Source organism: Hemitrygon akajei, chromosome 5 (assembly GCF_048418815.1).
Source record: "Hemitrygon akajei chromosome 5, sHemAka1.3, whole genome shotgun sequence".
Lineage (NCBI taxonomy): Eukaryota > Metazoa > Chordata > Chondrichthyes > Myliobatiformes > Dasyatidae > Hemitrygon > Hemitrygon akajei.
This window is the reverse complement of record NC_133128.1, coordinates 179,580,073-179,596,373: the sequence shown is the minus strand read 5'-3', so window position 1 is coordinate 179,596,373 and position 16,301 is coordinate 179,580,073. Positions and strand designations below refer to the sequence as shown.

General features: G+C 42.7%; 1 protein-coding gene across 4 annotated transcripts in view; it reads right to left on the bottom strand.

The window, feature by feature from the left end:
- gpd2 (glycerol-3-phosphate dehydrogenase 2 (mitochondrial)) overlaps positions 1-9,659 on the bottom strand; it is a 134,722-nt gene extending 125,063 nt beyond the window's left edge. For 2 of the 4 annotated variants that reach the window (XR_012099097.1, XM_073047344.1), the window contains exon 1: positions 9,553-9,645. Coding sequence is in view for 1 of the 4 variants with exons in the window: in XM_073047344.1 (XP_072903445.1) it covers positions 9,553-9,565 (13 nt within the window). In the remaining 3 variants the exon portion in view is untranslated. Of the gene's footprint in view, positions 1-9,430 lie in introns of all 4 variants that reach the window. The other 2 variants (XM_073047346.1, XM_073047345.1) reach the window with 1 other exon arrangement.
- Between the last annotated feature and the right edge of the window lie 6,642 nt (positions 9,660-16,301).

The window sequence follows — 16,301 nt, the reverse complement described above, 5'->3', positions numbered from 1 at the left end:
CAGTGTACAGCAGATTCAAAAGCTTTATCTGTCAGCAGAACAGATCTAACCTGACAGTTGAATGAAGCTAGGCAAGACTCCTCTAGGGAGTCGCACTCAGCTTTTCTCTCGTATGTCAGATTAAAATCGGACTTTAGTCCTGATGAAGGGTCTCCATCTGAGACATCGGCTGTTTATTCCCCTCCACAGATGCTGCCTGACCTGCTGCGTTCCTCCAACATTTTGTGTGTATTACTCAGATCAAAATCATTTTGCATTGAAATGATATCTGTAACGGGGGTGCACTGCCGCACAGTAACCAAAATGCTCCTGCACACACAGCCTGTTACCGCACAGCTGGAGTTTTATTTTATATACTGTATTATTAAAGTGCCGCACAGTTTTCAGGCCATGTAAAAAGTTTTGCTCAGAGCAATAGTTGGTCCATGCAGCTGTAAAAAGAAATGAGGGAGAATGTTGTGGGCAATGCAAACTGAAAGAACACTGAAAGTAAGTAGGTTTTGGCTACAAAGTTTGATCCACATATCTGAGTTTCAATAACAATCATGCAACACCCAAGGAAGAAATTACTTCACTGAGATATGAAAATTTCTCAAAAGCATCAGTACAAAATAGGGGAAGATGTTATTCACTTTATACTCATTTAGGATTCTATAAAGATCCACACCACCTGCAACATTCTCTCTTCACACTGGAAGGAGGTACAGAAGCCTGAAGGCACACACTCAGCAATTTAGGAACAGCTTCTTCCCCTCTGCCATCTGATTTCTAAACTGGCATTGAACCCATGAACACTACCTCACTACTTTATTTTATTTCTGTTATTTTGCACTACTTCTTTTAACTTAACTATTTAACAGATATACATCATCGTCTTGCTGCCATAAAGTTAACAAATTTCATTACACATGCATAGTGATAATAAATCTGATTCTGATTCTGCCCTTCTTAGATTCATTGTTTTTTTAATACGCCAGATGTACGTTCTCACCATGACCGCGTGGGTTTCCTCTGGAAGCTCTGGTTTCCTCCCACAGTCCAAAGAGGTACTGGTTGGTAGGTTAATTGGTCGTTGTATCTTGTCCCATGATTAATCAAGAGTTAAAAATAAATAAATAAATGGTGATATTGCTGGGTGATGTGACTCAAAGGGCCTTATCTGCCTGCATCTCAATTAATAAAAATAAATTATAGCTGTTTCCCCATTTGATTCATGTTAATTTTGAATTCAAAATGAAATATTTATATACAACATATAATTTTTAAGAGGACAAATTTCTTTCCCCTTCGTTCCTTTGATCAATGGAATAGCATCATCATTATGTGCTGTGTCGTATGATGTAAATGATCTTTGACCACGATTGTTCTAGGCAAACTTTTCTACAGAAGTGGTTTGCGTTCCTCGGGACAGTGTGTTTACAATACGATGATCCTGGCCATTATCAATACTCTTCAGTGACTGTGAATTCATCATCGTGTAAACATGATGTAGTCTAATGGTGCTCATGCCGAATGACATCTCCACATCCTGTACTCTACTACTTAAAATGCGGTATACATAGATCATCGGGCGAGCTTAACACTCAATTAACGTTGGCTGATGCATTCTTGGTTCCCAATAAACAAAACTTTTCATTATTGTGTTATCTGAGGCTGAGGCTGTGACCAGGAATCGTATATCACAATTCCTGGTCACATAACCAGGAATTGTGATATACAGCCGCTGCTCATACGATCATCCACCAGCTGCTCCCATGGCTTCATGTGGCTCTGATCAGGGGCTACACCTTGCCCAAGGGTGATCTGCAGGATGGTGGAGGGAAGGAGCATCTTACACCTCCTTTGGTAGAGACGTATTTGCGCCCTGCCGCCCAACAATGGAAACTAGACAACCAACTGACCGTCAGGTATTTCTGACTACAATGCAAGCTCCACTTGTATTCTAGCCCTATATTCACATTCCATACAAATCGAATTTTAAAGAGAACAGCTCTTATTCCCAATTCCCATGTGATTCGACTGCCATTCACTATTTCACACCACATCTCCATCAACATCCTAGTCCCAGCACAGTAAAGAGAGCATTTCTTCCTCCTGAATACCTGCACCCTACTCCACGACCCAACCCCCAACACTAAAATCCATTTAAATGTTGTAAAGGCATTTGGCTAAACCAGCAGCCACGCAGTTGCTGAGGAAACCCCCAGCCTCAGATAACACAATAAGGAAAAGTTTTGTTTATTGGGAACCAAGAATGCATCAGCCAACGTTAATTGAGTGTTAAGTTCGCCCTGATGATCTATGTATACCGCATTTTATGTAGTAGAGTACAGGATGCGGAGATGTCATTCGGCATGAGCACCATTAGACTGCATCATGTTTACACGATGATGAATTCACAGTTCCACAATGTTCTGAGGAGGGCATCACATCCTTTCTTTTTCTTGGCTCTGAAATCTGATGACATGGCACCTGTTGACTATTCCACTAATACTCACACCATAAACACCAGGAAGTTTGCAAATGCTGGAAATCCAAAGCGATGCACACAAAATACTGGAGGAACTCAGCAGGTCAGGCAGCGTCTATGAAAATGAACAGTCAAGACTTCTGGCCGAGGCCCTCCTTCCGGAATGGAGGGGAATACAAAGACCAAGCAGGGAGGACAGCACAGAGGAATTGAGAAATTGGTTACTTATTTTTGGTGGACTACAATCTTTGTAATGGTAATACACACAGAGCCCTACCAATGACCAGCAGTCCTAACAACCTTGAAAGCTGGACATATATTTTTTATTCTAATCCAGTCACTGGGCACGGATGTTGCTGACAATGCCTTCACATATTCTCCACTGGTAATTGCTCCTGAACTGAGGAGGCAGTTTCAAGCCAACTGCATTGTTGAGTGTGCAGCCACATACGGTTAGGTTGGTGATATTGGCTGCCCTGAAGGATGTTAATAAACTAGACGTTGCAATGCACACACTGCTTCTGAGGTGTTTCAGCGATGAGTGTTGATACCGTTGAACTTGTTCAGTGTCGCCGAACCTCCATCATTCAAACATGCAGAAATATTGCATCAAGTTCTGAGGAATCTAGCAGGACTTCTCAGTAAGTGAGCCACTCCTTGCTGAATGCTCAAGTAACTACAGTAGCAATGGGCCAAGTAACTGAAGTGGCATTCGAGGAAGTCTTTGGGTCCAGTGACCACGATTCTACTAGTTTTAAAATATTGAAGGAAAAGCATAGAACAGGGCCACAGGTTTAAATCCTGAAGTGGAGCAGGTCAAATTAGGCAGGATCTAGCTGGGGTGAACTGGGTGACTCTAAATGAAGATAAAAGGAAGGCTTTTGTATGGACCATAATCAAGAGTACAGAGGCAGCATACTTCAGTTAAGAGTGAAGGAAGGGATGCCAAATTCAGGGAATCGAGCTGATGGGAGATATCAAGGCTCTGGTAAGGAAAATGAAGGAAATATATATCACGTTTTGGCAGCTGGGTATGAATGAATCGCTCAACAAATATAAAAAATTTCAGTCCAAACCTAAGAGGAAAATCAGGAGGACAAAATGAAGGTATCAGATGGAGTTGGTGGGTATGGTTAAAAATTCTTCAGCTGTATGAATAGCAAAAGGATGACTAGGGAGAGAACAGGTAATCTTAAAGACCATCAGGACTGCTTATGAGTGGAGCCACAGTAGATGGCTGATTTTTTAAATGTCTAGTTCTCCTATGTTTACAAAGAAGAATATTGTGACTGCCAAAGAAATGAGAGTAATAGGTAGTGAATTCTTGGACCATATGCTTATTATGAGGAAGGAGATATTTGCAACCTTGAAGTGCATTAAGGCAGGCAAATACCCAAGAGTGGAACAAGTGCACCTTCAGACCTGAAGGGAGACCAGGGCAGAAATCACCGAGGCCCTTGTTGAGACACTTGTTTCATCATTAGCCACTGCTGAAGTTCTGAAGGAGGGAGGGTGGCTACTGTTGTTTAAGAATGTGATTCAGAAGGAGTTAGATGGCAGGAAGCAAAAGCTGATGGTTTGAAGGCTGATACTCCAACTGGAAGCCTATGAATAGTGGGGAGCTCAGGAGATCAGTGTTAGTATTAATTTTTATGTAAATTATTTGGACATATATGCATATGGTACAGTTAGCAAGTTTGCTGATGATGCTAACTCACAGAGTCTTGTAAACAGTGAAGAAAGTTCTAATGAATTGCAGATCTTGCTCAGCTAGAGCAGGGGTTCCCAACCTTCTTTATGCCATGAATTCCTACCATTAACTGAGGGGTCTGTGGACCCCAGGCTGAGAATCTCTGAGTTAGAGAGATGAGTTGAGGGGGTGATAAATAGATTTCAACTTAGATAAGTGTGAGGCAATCCGTTTTGGACAGTCAAACCATGTCAGGATCTATCGAGTGAATGGCAGGGCACTGACAAGGGTTGTTGAATAGCTGGCCCCAGGAGTACAAGTGCAGTGTTCATTGAAAGCAGCCATGCAAGTTGACAGGGTGGTGAAGAATGTTTAAAGTACAGAGTAAATTTATTATTGCAGTACGTATGTTCCCATATATTCATTTTCTGGCAAATGTTTACAGGAGAATTAAAGAAGTACAATAGAATTTATGAAAAACTATACATAAACAAAGATTGACAAACAACCAATGTGCAAAAGCAAGAGAGAGAACATGGCTTGATTTTTTTTCTCCATCAAGTCATCAGATGTTTCTATAAAACTGAAGCTTCCAGAATGGACGAGTGACTTAGACAATGGATCCCCAACAATACATAATGTTGCACTCAATACTGAGCAGAATATTTGGGAACCTGTAATTCACCTTTCCAAACCTGAATGTGACTTGTATTGATGGTACACAACTCCATTCAAAGATAGACTTTTGAAATTAAAATATTGAAGCTCCAGAAAGGTACACTCCACTCCAATCAGATTCCTTCTTCTTCAGCCCTTTACCTTTCCCACCTATCACCTCCCAATGTCTCAGTTCACCCCCCTCTCCACCCACCCACTTTCCTCTGACCTGGTCTCACCTATCACCTGCACTCCTTCCCCTCCCCCCAGCACTTTATTCTGGCTTCTTCTCCTTTACTTTCCAGTCCCAAAGAAGAACCCCGGCCCAGAACATTGATCATTTATTCCCTTCCATTGATGCTGCCTGACCTGCAGAGTTCCTCCAGCATTTTATCTGTGGCAGTATCCCAAGAATAAGCTCACCTTTGGTGAGCTTTACTCAAAGGTTTGTCACCTTTGAGTATTAGGACCATAGTAAATATTTTTGTAGTGGGAGATGTGATCAGGAAAGGTTTGATGAATAGATGTACAAGATCAAGAATCAATACATGTCCCTGTGAGCATGTGCACAGAACTTCATACGTGTACTTTTCACCAGCACATTCCCTCTGCAATCGATTAGAAGGTCACTAGCTAAAGATCGCAGTAACAAGATCTTGGATTGCTCGGAAGTAGCACATTATCTTCCTCAATTCAGGATTTTAAAAAAGTTCAAAAGTTCTAAGTATATATATTAGCAAAATATATATATATATATATATATATATATATATGTTATACAACCTTGAATTTTGTCTCCTTACAGGCAGCCACAAAACAAAGAAACCCCAAAACACCCAACGCACAGAGAGAGGAATAAACCAAATCCTGCAAACAGTAAAAGTAAATATTATTTTCCTTACATTTCTAAACTTCCAGCAGCATGCTGCTACTTAAATCATCATCCTTTTTCCTCCCTATTTAACAATCTTTTAAAAATCCTTTTGGGACAGTCTCATTCATTCTCATATCTCCATTAATAGTCATTTGCCATGCATGCAAATACAGGACTGGTAATTGATTATTGTTAAGCAATAATTGTTTATTGATCTTTCTTTACTCAAGTATACCTGTATTATGATTGAACGAAAAAAAATACAGAATACAGTGTTACAGAGTGCAGTGCAGACAGACAAAGAGCAAGAGCAATGGCGAGATAAACTGAGAGACCCCATACGTTTTTATATTGCTGTGTTCTTATATTGGATAAGAAATCAAGTCTTGTAACAAAGGAGAAGCTGTACTTGAACCCGGTGATATGCATTCTCAAGCTTTTGTATCTTTTGCCCGATGGGAGGAGGAAAGTAGAGCGAATGTCTGGGAGTGGCCTTTGATTATGTTGGCTGCTCTCCCAAGGCAGAAGGATAGACTGAATCCAGAGGGGGAGGCTGGTTTTCTTGATAGACTAGGCCAGGGTTGCCAACCTTCTTTATGCCATGGAGCCCTACCATTAATTAAAGGGTTCGTGGACGGTGGGTTGGGAACCCCTTGTTTAGGCTGTGTTCACAACTTCCTGCAATGTCTTGCAGTCTTGTGCAAAGCAGTTGTCATTCAAAGCACAAGAACTGCTTCTATGTCCATTGCCATTCTATTTCACCCAGTGATTTAATTTTACAGTGTAACCTCAATGTAACACAATCTAATTTTCACCTTCAGGGTCATAATACCTGCAATATATCCAACCCCCCCAATAAAACAAGGCATTTTATATCGAAGTTCCACATTACCATCCATTTAGTGTACTGCACTCACTGCTCACAATGTCGTCTCTTGTATGTCGAGACCAAACACTCATTTTGTGCCATTTGCAAATCACCTCAATTCTGACAACAAGCATGACCCATTGCTAGCTGCCTGAGACCTCTCCGTCTCAGCCTCATTCAAAGCACTTTGCTTTCAGCCTCCTAATATTCTTCCAACAAAGTTCAATAACTCCATCACCCAGTTGGACAGCCCTCAGTAGCAGATGAAGTGTAGAGAAGGTCCTGAAGGTGCAAGGGTCATGATGAAGTACACTTATAAAGTATCTTTGTCATAGTTTTTCCAGGAAGTTGACAAAGGAAAGGCATTGGACATTGTCTACATGGACATGGACTTTGACAACGTCCCGCATGGGAGTCTGGTCCAGAAGGTTAAGTCGCTTGACATTCAAGATGAAGTAGTAAATTGGATTCAACATTGGCTTAGCAAGAGAAGCCAGACAGCAGTAGTAGATGGTTGCCTCTCTGACTGGAGGCCTATGACTAGTAGTGTACCGCAGGGAGCAGCGCAGTCTCCATTGTTGTTTATCATCTATATTAATGATTTGGCAAACTGGATCACCAAGTTTGCAGATGACACCAAGACTGGGGGCGTAATGAACAATGAGGAAGGTATCAAAGCTTGCAGCAGGATCTGGCCCAGCTGGAAAAATGGGCTAAAAGATGGCAGATGGAGTTTAATGCAAACAAGTGTGAGGTGGGTGTTGCACTTTGGGAGGAGAAACCTGGTACAACATGCACAGTGAACAACAAGGCACTAAGGAGTGCAAAAGAACAAAGGAATCTAGTAATACTGAATTCCTTGAACGTGATGTCACGGGTAGATAAGGTCATAAATTAAGCTCTTGGTACATTGGCCTTCATAAATCAAAGTATTGAAAACAGAAATTGGAAAGTTTTGTTGAAGACTTAGGTGAGGCCTAATTTGGAGTGTTGTGTGCAGTTCTGATCACCTATCTGCAGGAAAGAGATCAGTTAAATTGAAAAAGGCACAGATGACATTTACAAGGCCATTGCCAGGACCTAAGGACTTGAGTTACAGGAAAAGGTCGAATAGGTTGGGACTTATGAGTGGTATATATAGGATAAACGCATGCAGGCTTTTTCTACTGCAGTTGGGTGAGACTAGAACTAAAGATCATAGGTTAAGGGCGAGAGGTGAAAGGCAACACAAGGGGGGAATTTCTTCACTCAAAGGGTGGTGTTACTGTTGAATGAGCTGCCAACGGAATTGTATGTGGGTTCATTTATAACATTTAAGAGAAGTTTGGACTAGTACACGGTTGGCACGGTTATGAAGGACTATGGTCCAGCGGTGGGTTGAAGGTACAAGGCAGAATAGCAGTTCAGCATGGACTAAATTGACCAAAGGCCTTGTTTCAACACCGTGACACTCTATAGCTCTACCTTTTAGAAGATCATTCAAGAGTCATTGAGCGCATTTACGAAGAGCTTTGTCACAAGGCAGCAACATCCGTCATCCAAGCTATGCTCTCTTCTTGCTTCTACCATTGAGGAGGTGGTACAGGAGCCTTGGGGGCCACACCACCAGGTTCAGAAACAGTTATTACCCTGCAACCATCAGGCTCCCAAAACAGTGTGAATAGCTTAATTTACTTCGATACTGTACTGCCTCCACAACCTGTAGACTCTCTTTCAAGGACTCTAAAATTCATGTTCTCAATGTTCTATTTTTTATTATGCACAATTTGGCTTCCCTTGCATATTGGTTATTGGTCAGTCCTTCTCATGTATATTTTTTCATAAATTCTATTGTATTTCTGTTTTCCCTGTAAAAGCCGGCAAGAAAATGAATCTCAAGGTAAGATAGTGTCATACTTTGACAATAAATGTACTTTGAACTTTGAACAGTGGGGTTATAAGACAGTGAGTTTAACATTTCCAAGTAGTCATCACTCCGGAATGTTTATTGCAGATTTCCTGCCAACCTTCCAAACTCTTTAGTAATTTCAGAAAATCTGTTCACGTTTTTACCACTTCCTTGCCGTTTGGTATCCTGCACATTTTCCCCTCTTTGCAAATTGATTTCTTCAGCCTTTGGCCCAATCACAAAACTTCCCCTCTTGTTCTCCCTATCCTCGTAACTTTAATCGAGCATTTCTCTCACTTTCCTCAGTTCTGTTGAGAGACCTTTGATCAGAAATTTCTTCTTCCCAGGGAAAGACGCTGGAGGGCATAGGTTTAAGTTGGAAGTTTTACAACGGACGGGCAACTTCACGCGAGGGTGTTGTATACATGGGAGGAGCTGTCAGAGAAAGTAATTAATAACGTGGGTGACAACATTTAAGATATTTTGCTAAGTAGATGACTTAGAGGGGTTATGCGGGATACGGGCCAAGCGCAGACAAATGGGAATAACCAGGGTATGTACCACTTTGCTGGGCATGGACGAATTGGGTCCGTTTCCAGCTGTATTTTTCTATGGCTTTTAAGATTTTCCCTCCACAAGTACTGACTGATATGCTAAGCATTCCTGTTTGATATAAACACCGGCCCTTATCATCAGGTTGGAAACAGCCAGAGACCTGCCCTATTCCTGAGTGGCTCCGCGGGTTGTCGGTACCCCAGCGATCCCCGGACTGACCACTGAAAGCGGGGCCAGTCCGACCCAGCCGGCGGCAGGTTCAGCGCTGCGCACAGTAGCCCGGGGTGGAGCATCATGAAAGGGAAGTGGGAAAACAACGGCCTTTACATAACATGCTTCTGAAAGGGAAACGCGCCCGCACGGCCAGCACGGCGCTGGGAGCAGGTCGGATGCGAAGCCTCCGGGTCTGAGACGGTCTCTGGGCTTACCTGCTGACAAATGTCACCATCCCCGCTCCTGCGCCAGGCCGGCGGGCGGGATGTCACGCTGCCCGCTGCATCCTTTAAACAAATCGGTTCCCGCTCCACTGAACGCTACTCATTCCACTCACCAGACCACCGCATCCGGACCCGTCCACAGCGATGGAAAATTGCACAACCCTCACCCCCAATGGCGAGGGTTCGTACTATATGACAATCGATGCTGATCGTGACCTTAGAGATTGACAGCTCCATGCGCCCAATGGGAGGCAGCGCCACTATCAATGTGGGCCGGGTTTTGTCCTGGCAGCACCAATTGCAGCCGGCTGGCGAGAAAAAAAATGCTTCATCTTGGACCTGCCCAGTGATTCATCGTAAATTGTGGGAGAGTGGGTGGCTGTGTCATTTCTGGTGTCTCCAGATCATTTTTATAGCGCCTTTTGAAAGTGTTGCAGAAGTTTTACTGTACTTTTGCGCTGTTGTAATATAATCAAAGGGCAAAATCATATCAAAGTGCCAGCAGTCTCACGTGCTTTCAGCAAATATGGGGAAAAAGTTAAAACAAGTTGGACCCCCTGTATTATGGCACACGTGAAGTCCTTTGTCACCTTATATAATCCCCATATATAAGCAATAAAAAATAGATTTTCTGGGGTGCACTCTGCCAACAATGTATTTACAGGTGGCTGTCTGCTGTACAACATCCTCCACACCCTTTCTCACTGCCCTTCCTTCCACCCTCTCTGCCTAGTGAATGTTGGAACATTTATCTTTTTCAGTTTGCTCATATATGAACAACAACATAACCATGTGCATCCTGTTGCTTATTTGTCAAGTAGAAATAATCATTTCTGAGATGTATTTCTGCAGGTTCCATCAATGACATGAAAATTATCTTAACCCTTCTCAGTATTGTGGGGCCAACACTAATCCACTCCTAACTCAGATATCAGACTAATTCCATCGAGGAAATCAAAGAACCATTTACTCCCAACCCAGTTCCAACATTGGGAACTGAAGTTGCCAATCACGGCCTGGTAATGGTAACACCATTGCCTTTGAATGGAAAATATTCCAAAAGGTAGTGGATTCAGCCCAGTATATCACAAGAAAAGCCCTCCAAATTATTGAGCACACCCACATGAAATGCTGCCATAAGAGTGCAGCACCCACCATCAGAGATCCCCACCACCCAGGCCATCCTCTCTTCTTGCTGCCGCCATCAGGTAGAAGGTACAAGAACCTCAGGACTTGCACCACCAGGTTCAAGAACAGTTTCTACCCCTCAACCACCAAGTTCTTGAATAAGAGGGGTTAACTACACTAATTTGCCCCATCATTGAAATGTTCCTACAACCAATGATCTCACTTTAAGGACACTTTCTCATTATCTCATGTTATTTATATTTGCATATGCAGAGTTTGTTATCTTCTGAACTCTAGTTGATCTGTCATTGATCCTATTATTGTTGCTGAGTATGCCCACAAGAAACTGAATCTCAGGGTTGTATATATACTCAGGGTGACATATATACTCTGACATATATACTCAGGGTGACATACATTGACATAATAAAATTTACTTTGAACTTTGCACTTTCAAGTTCCGACACACTAAGCAGTGTATCAGCGATCATTTTAAAATAGGTATTGATAATGATAATCAGACTGTCAACATTAGACCTCTTAATAGCATTAAGGTATAGAAGGATCTTGGAGTCCTGGTTCATAATTCACTAAAAGTAGCTACTTCAAGTGGGTAAGATGGTAAAGTCATATGTATGCTCATTTTCATTGATAATGTGGTGAGCATGCATTGAACATAGAACACAGAAATCTACAGCATATTTCAGACCCCTCTGCCCACAATGTTAGCAAGTTAGCAGAGCTGGGACTTTTCTCTTTGGAGCGTAGAAGAATGAGAGGGGACTTAATAGAGGTCTACAAGATTATGAGAGGTGGATAGTCAGTACCTGTTTCCCAGGGCACCAATAGCAAACACCAGAGGGCATATGTACAAAACTAAGGGAGGGAAGTTTAGGGGAGACATCAGGGTTAAGTTTTTTTACACAGAGGGTTGTGAGTGCCTGGAATGACTTGCCAGGGATGGTGGTGGAGGCTAAATCATTAGGGGTATTTAAGAGCCTCTTGGACAGGCACATGGATGAAAGAAAAATGGTTATGGGGTAGTGTGGGTTTGGTTTAGTACTTTTTTTAAGAATTATATGGGGCATCACAACATGGAGGGCTGAAGGGCCTGTACTGTGCTGTAGTGTTCTATGAATGTTGTGCTGACCATGTAACCTACTCTAGAAACTGCCTACAATTTCCTGAGCACATAGCCTTCTATTTTTCTAAGTTCCATTTACCAGTCCAAGAGGCTCTTAAAAGACCCTATCGTATCCACTTCCACCACTGCCACCAGCAGTGCATTCCACGCATCCACCACTCTGTCAAAAACTTACCCCTGATATCCACTCAGTACCTATCTAAGAGTTAATGCTCAGTGCATTCCACGCATCCACCACTCTGTGTCAAAAAGTTACCCCTAACATCCCCTCAGTACTTAAGAGTTAATGCTCAGCTATATAAAACTTTATTAAGTCCACATTTGGAGTACTGTGTGCATTTCTGTTTGCCTAATTGCAGAATAAAGTGGAGACTGAAGAGTTTACCAGGATGGTGTCTGGATTTGAGGGTACATACTGCAAAGTTTGGATAAACAAGGATTGCTCTTCCTAGAGCGTTGAAGGCTGAAGGGAGATCTGACAGAGGTTTTTTTTAAATTGCAAGGCATAGGTAGGGTAGACCTATGCCACACAAGTCAGTGTCTTTTTGCCAGGGTAGAAATGCCAGAGGACACTCTTTTAAGGTTAAAGGGGGAAGTTTAAAGTGATGTGATGGCCAAGTTTTTACACTGAGAATAGTAGGTACCTCAAGTAGGTATCAGGGGTAATAGTGGAAGCAGGTATTTCGGAGACATATAAGAGGCTTTTAGATAGATGCATGATAAAGAAAGGATCAGAGGGATATGTACTGTATGACACACCTGAAAAGGACATTTAGTATAAATTAGCATCATTTGGCACAGCAGCATGTACTGAATGGCCTATCCTGTGCTGTACTGTTTTATGTTCAATATTTAACATAAATATCAGGTAGAGGGCGACATGGTAGCATAGTCATTAGCACAACACTTTACAGTACCAGGTTCAATTCCAGTCACTGTCTGTAAGGAGTTGGTACCTTTTCCTCGTGACCACATGGGTTTCCTCCAGGTGCTCCGGTTTCCTCTCACAGTCCAAAGAGGTACTGGTTGGTAGATTAATTGGTCGTTGATTAGGCTAGGGTTAAATCAGGGTTGTTGGATGGCATGGCTCAAAGGGACAGAAGGAACTATTGTGCACTGTCTCTCAAAGAATAAGTAAATAAAACCAAGAGAGTTTTCAGAATGTAGAGTGGAGCTGGTGGCAAGAAAATGGGGTTTATGACAGGGACAAAGAATTGTGATTTAAGCTTTCACAATGTTTAACACAAGTAGGATGTCAGTCCAAATAAAACCGGCAACTTCACTGAAGCACATGTAGTCAGTAGATGGTAGGTTCAGTGTTCACAATGGAAACTGACCCATGAAGTCGGCACTTGATCAGGAAAGCAGTTTACATCATTGGTTCCTTCTTGTCTTCAGAATCCTTTGTAAATGGAGCCTGTACTTTGACAAGTTTTCATACTTGTTTTAGTCCAGCCAGTAAGTTTTATACTGAGAACTTGCTGATGACACTACATTGATTGGCCTAATCTCAAATAATAATGAGGCAGCCTACAGAGAGGAAGTCATCACCCTGACACAGTGGCGTCAAGAAAATAACCTCTCCCTCAATGTCACAAAAGCAAAGGAGCTGGTTGTGGATTACAGGTGGAATGGAGACAGGCTCACCCTTATAGACATCAATGGATCTGGGGTTGAGAAGGTGAACAGCTTTAAGTTCCTTGGCATAAACATCACTGAGGATCTCATGTGGTCTGTACATACCGGCTGTGTGGTGGAAAAAGCACAGCAGCGCCTCTTTCACCTCAGATGGTTGATGAAGTTTGGTATGGGCCCCCAAATCTTAAGAACTTTCTAAAGGGGCACAATTGAGAGCACCCTGACAAGCTACATCACTGCCTGGTATGGGAACTGTACTTCCCTCAATCACAGGACTCTGCAGAGAGTGGTGTGGACAGCCCAGAGCATCTGTAGATGTGAACTTCCCACTATTCAGGACATCTACAAAGACAGGTGTGTAAAAAAGGGCCCGAAGGATCACTGGGGATCCCAGTCACCCAACCTCAAACTGTTCCAGCTGCTACCATCCATCTGGGAAATGGTACCGCAGCATAAAAGCCAGGACCAACATGCTCCAGGACAGTTTCTTCCACCAGGCCATCAGACCGATTAATTCACACTGATACAACTATATTTCTATGTTATATTAACTATCCTGTCGTATATTTATTACAAATTACTATAAATTGCACATTTAGATGTAGACATAACGTAAAGATTTTTACTCATGCATGTGAAGGATGCAAGTAATAAATTCAATTCAATTCAATCAGAATCCTTGATAACAGCTGGAATGCCTTTGGGATGAAGGGGCACCAGGAGGAAAGCCACACACAGGGGGAATATAGGAACCCCACACTGAAGGTCAGCCCTGATCTGCCTCGCTGGGAGTGTGAGCCATAGGCACTCCCTACACCCCCAGGCCACCTGTTTAGAAGTACACCCCAAGATGCCTAGGCAAGATGACACAGATTGTGGTCACAGTGATGAAGGGAATGAGTGTTAATGAGATAGATGGGCTGCCAATGGAAGTTCATAGTAAATTGATTATCAAAGTACTTCCTTGTGATTAATTTTCATGTAGACATTTCATGCAGGAAATAGAGTACAGTAGAATTTATGATAAACTACACATTACCATCAAATCCAGATTCAAGATTGTTTAATGTCATTTCCAGCACACAAGTGTAAAGGAGGACAAAATAATTGGTACCTTGGATCCAATGCAGCACCAAAAAAAAAAACACCATTAGATAAGGAACACAATAATTTAAAAAAATACAATAAATACAAATCTATAAGATAGATTCTAAACATTGTACGTCCATAAAGTGATGCTAGGCAAAGTGAGATAAGGGCCTCCGTTGGTCACAGTTGAACATGGATATGCAAACCTGGGCAGTACAATACGCAGAGCAAGCTGTTTCCCATGTAGCAAGCTTCCCCCGTCCATGCATCTGATGAACCCAAAGGTCTGGCAGGGACCGATATAGTTTGGTACCAGCAACATCGCAGGAGTTACTAGTCGGCATTGAACTCAATGTAGAACTGCCTGAAGGACTCCAGCACCGTATTTTCCCTTTGGGGTTTATGTAGATGTATAGAATCTATCTTACATATTTATATTTATTGTATTTTTTTTTTATAATTATTGTGTTCCTTATCCAATGGTGTTTTCTGTGCTGCATTGGATCCAAGGTACCAATTATTTTGTCCTCCTTTACAATTGTGTACTGGAAATGACATTAAACAATCTTGAATCTGGATTTGATGGTAATGTGTAGTTTATCATAAATTCTACTGTACTCTATTTCCTGCAGGAAATGTCTGCATGAAAATTAATCACAAGGAAATACTTTGATAATCAACTTACTATGAACTTCCATTGGCAGCCCATCTATCTCATTCACACTCATTCCCTTCTCCTAGAGGAGATACTGATCATGGCTGACGAGCCCCATTTGCCCGAAGCAACTGGTTTTAAGGTGCCAGTAACCCACCTTTGCCCCTTCTCCTGTCAGTCGAAATGTTTCCACCGGGCTTAGTAGCTAAAGCCACACCTGAAGGCCAGGAGCTGGACTCGGTCAGCAGAAGCTACTTGAGGCACACCTATTATGAGGCAAACAGTTCATGAGCAGGATGGGTGGGATCGTTCATGAAGTTATTGGCCTTTTTCCAGACACCTTTCTGCATATTTGTCCCTGATAGTGGATAGACTGGTGTCAGTGGTGCATTGGTCAGATTTGATTAGCTATTGCAGAGTTCGCCTGTCCATCACAGTGCCATTTCAGTGCCACGCAGTGATGTAGAATGTTAGGATGCTCTCTACTACACATCTGCAGGAGGACATAAATAGTCCAGCTCTCTTCAGCCTTCTAATGAAAGCCGAGGCGTTTGTGAGCTTTCCCAATTGTGCAGGATGTGTTCTGGGACCATGAAAGATGTACACTCCCAGGAGTTTGAAACCGCTCGCAGTTCCACTGCTGTGCCATCAAAGGGCAGTGTGAGTGGGGCGAGTTCTCCAGCAGGCAATAACCGTCTCATTGGTCTTGTTGACGTTAAGGAAGAGGTTATATGCCTGGCACCAGACCTTGAGCTCTTCCACCTCCTCTCTGTAGGCTGTCTCATCATTGCTGGTGATAAGCCCCACCACTGTCGTGTCATCAGCAAATTTGACGATGTAGTTGCTCGGGTGTTTGGACACACAGTCACGTGTGAGCAGAGTGAACCTCAATGGGCTCAGCACTCAGCCCTGGGGTGGGGGGGGGGGGATCTGCGTTGAGGATAATGGGGAGGGAGGAACGGCTTGTGCATCCCGAGTCTTTGCAGTTTGTTCATTAGGCAGTCCAACACCCAGTTGCAGAATGGTCTGTTCACCAAAGTCTGTGGAGCGATAGTGTTGAATGCCGAGCTGAAATCCAGGGACAGCATTCTGACTTAGGCATCCTTTCCAGTAAACTGGTGGCACATTCGGATACAGAGGCCTCTCCAGGGTCAAATAAAGGTGTTTTTGTCTTTTGTAAAAGAAAAATTATGATCACAGGACACTGC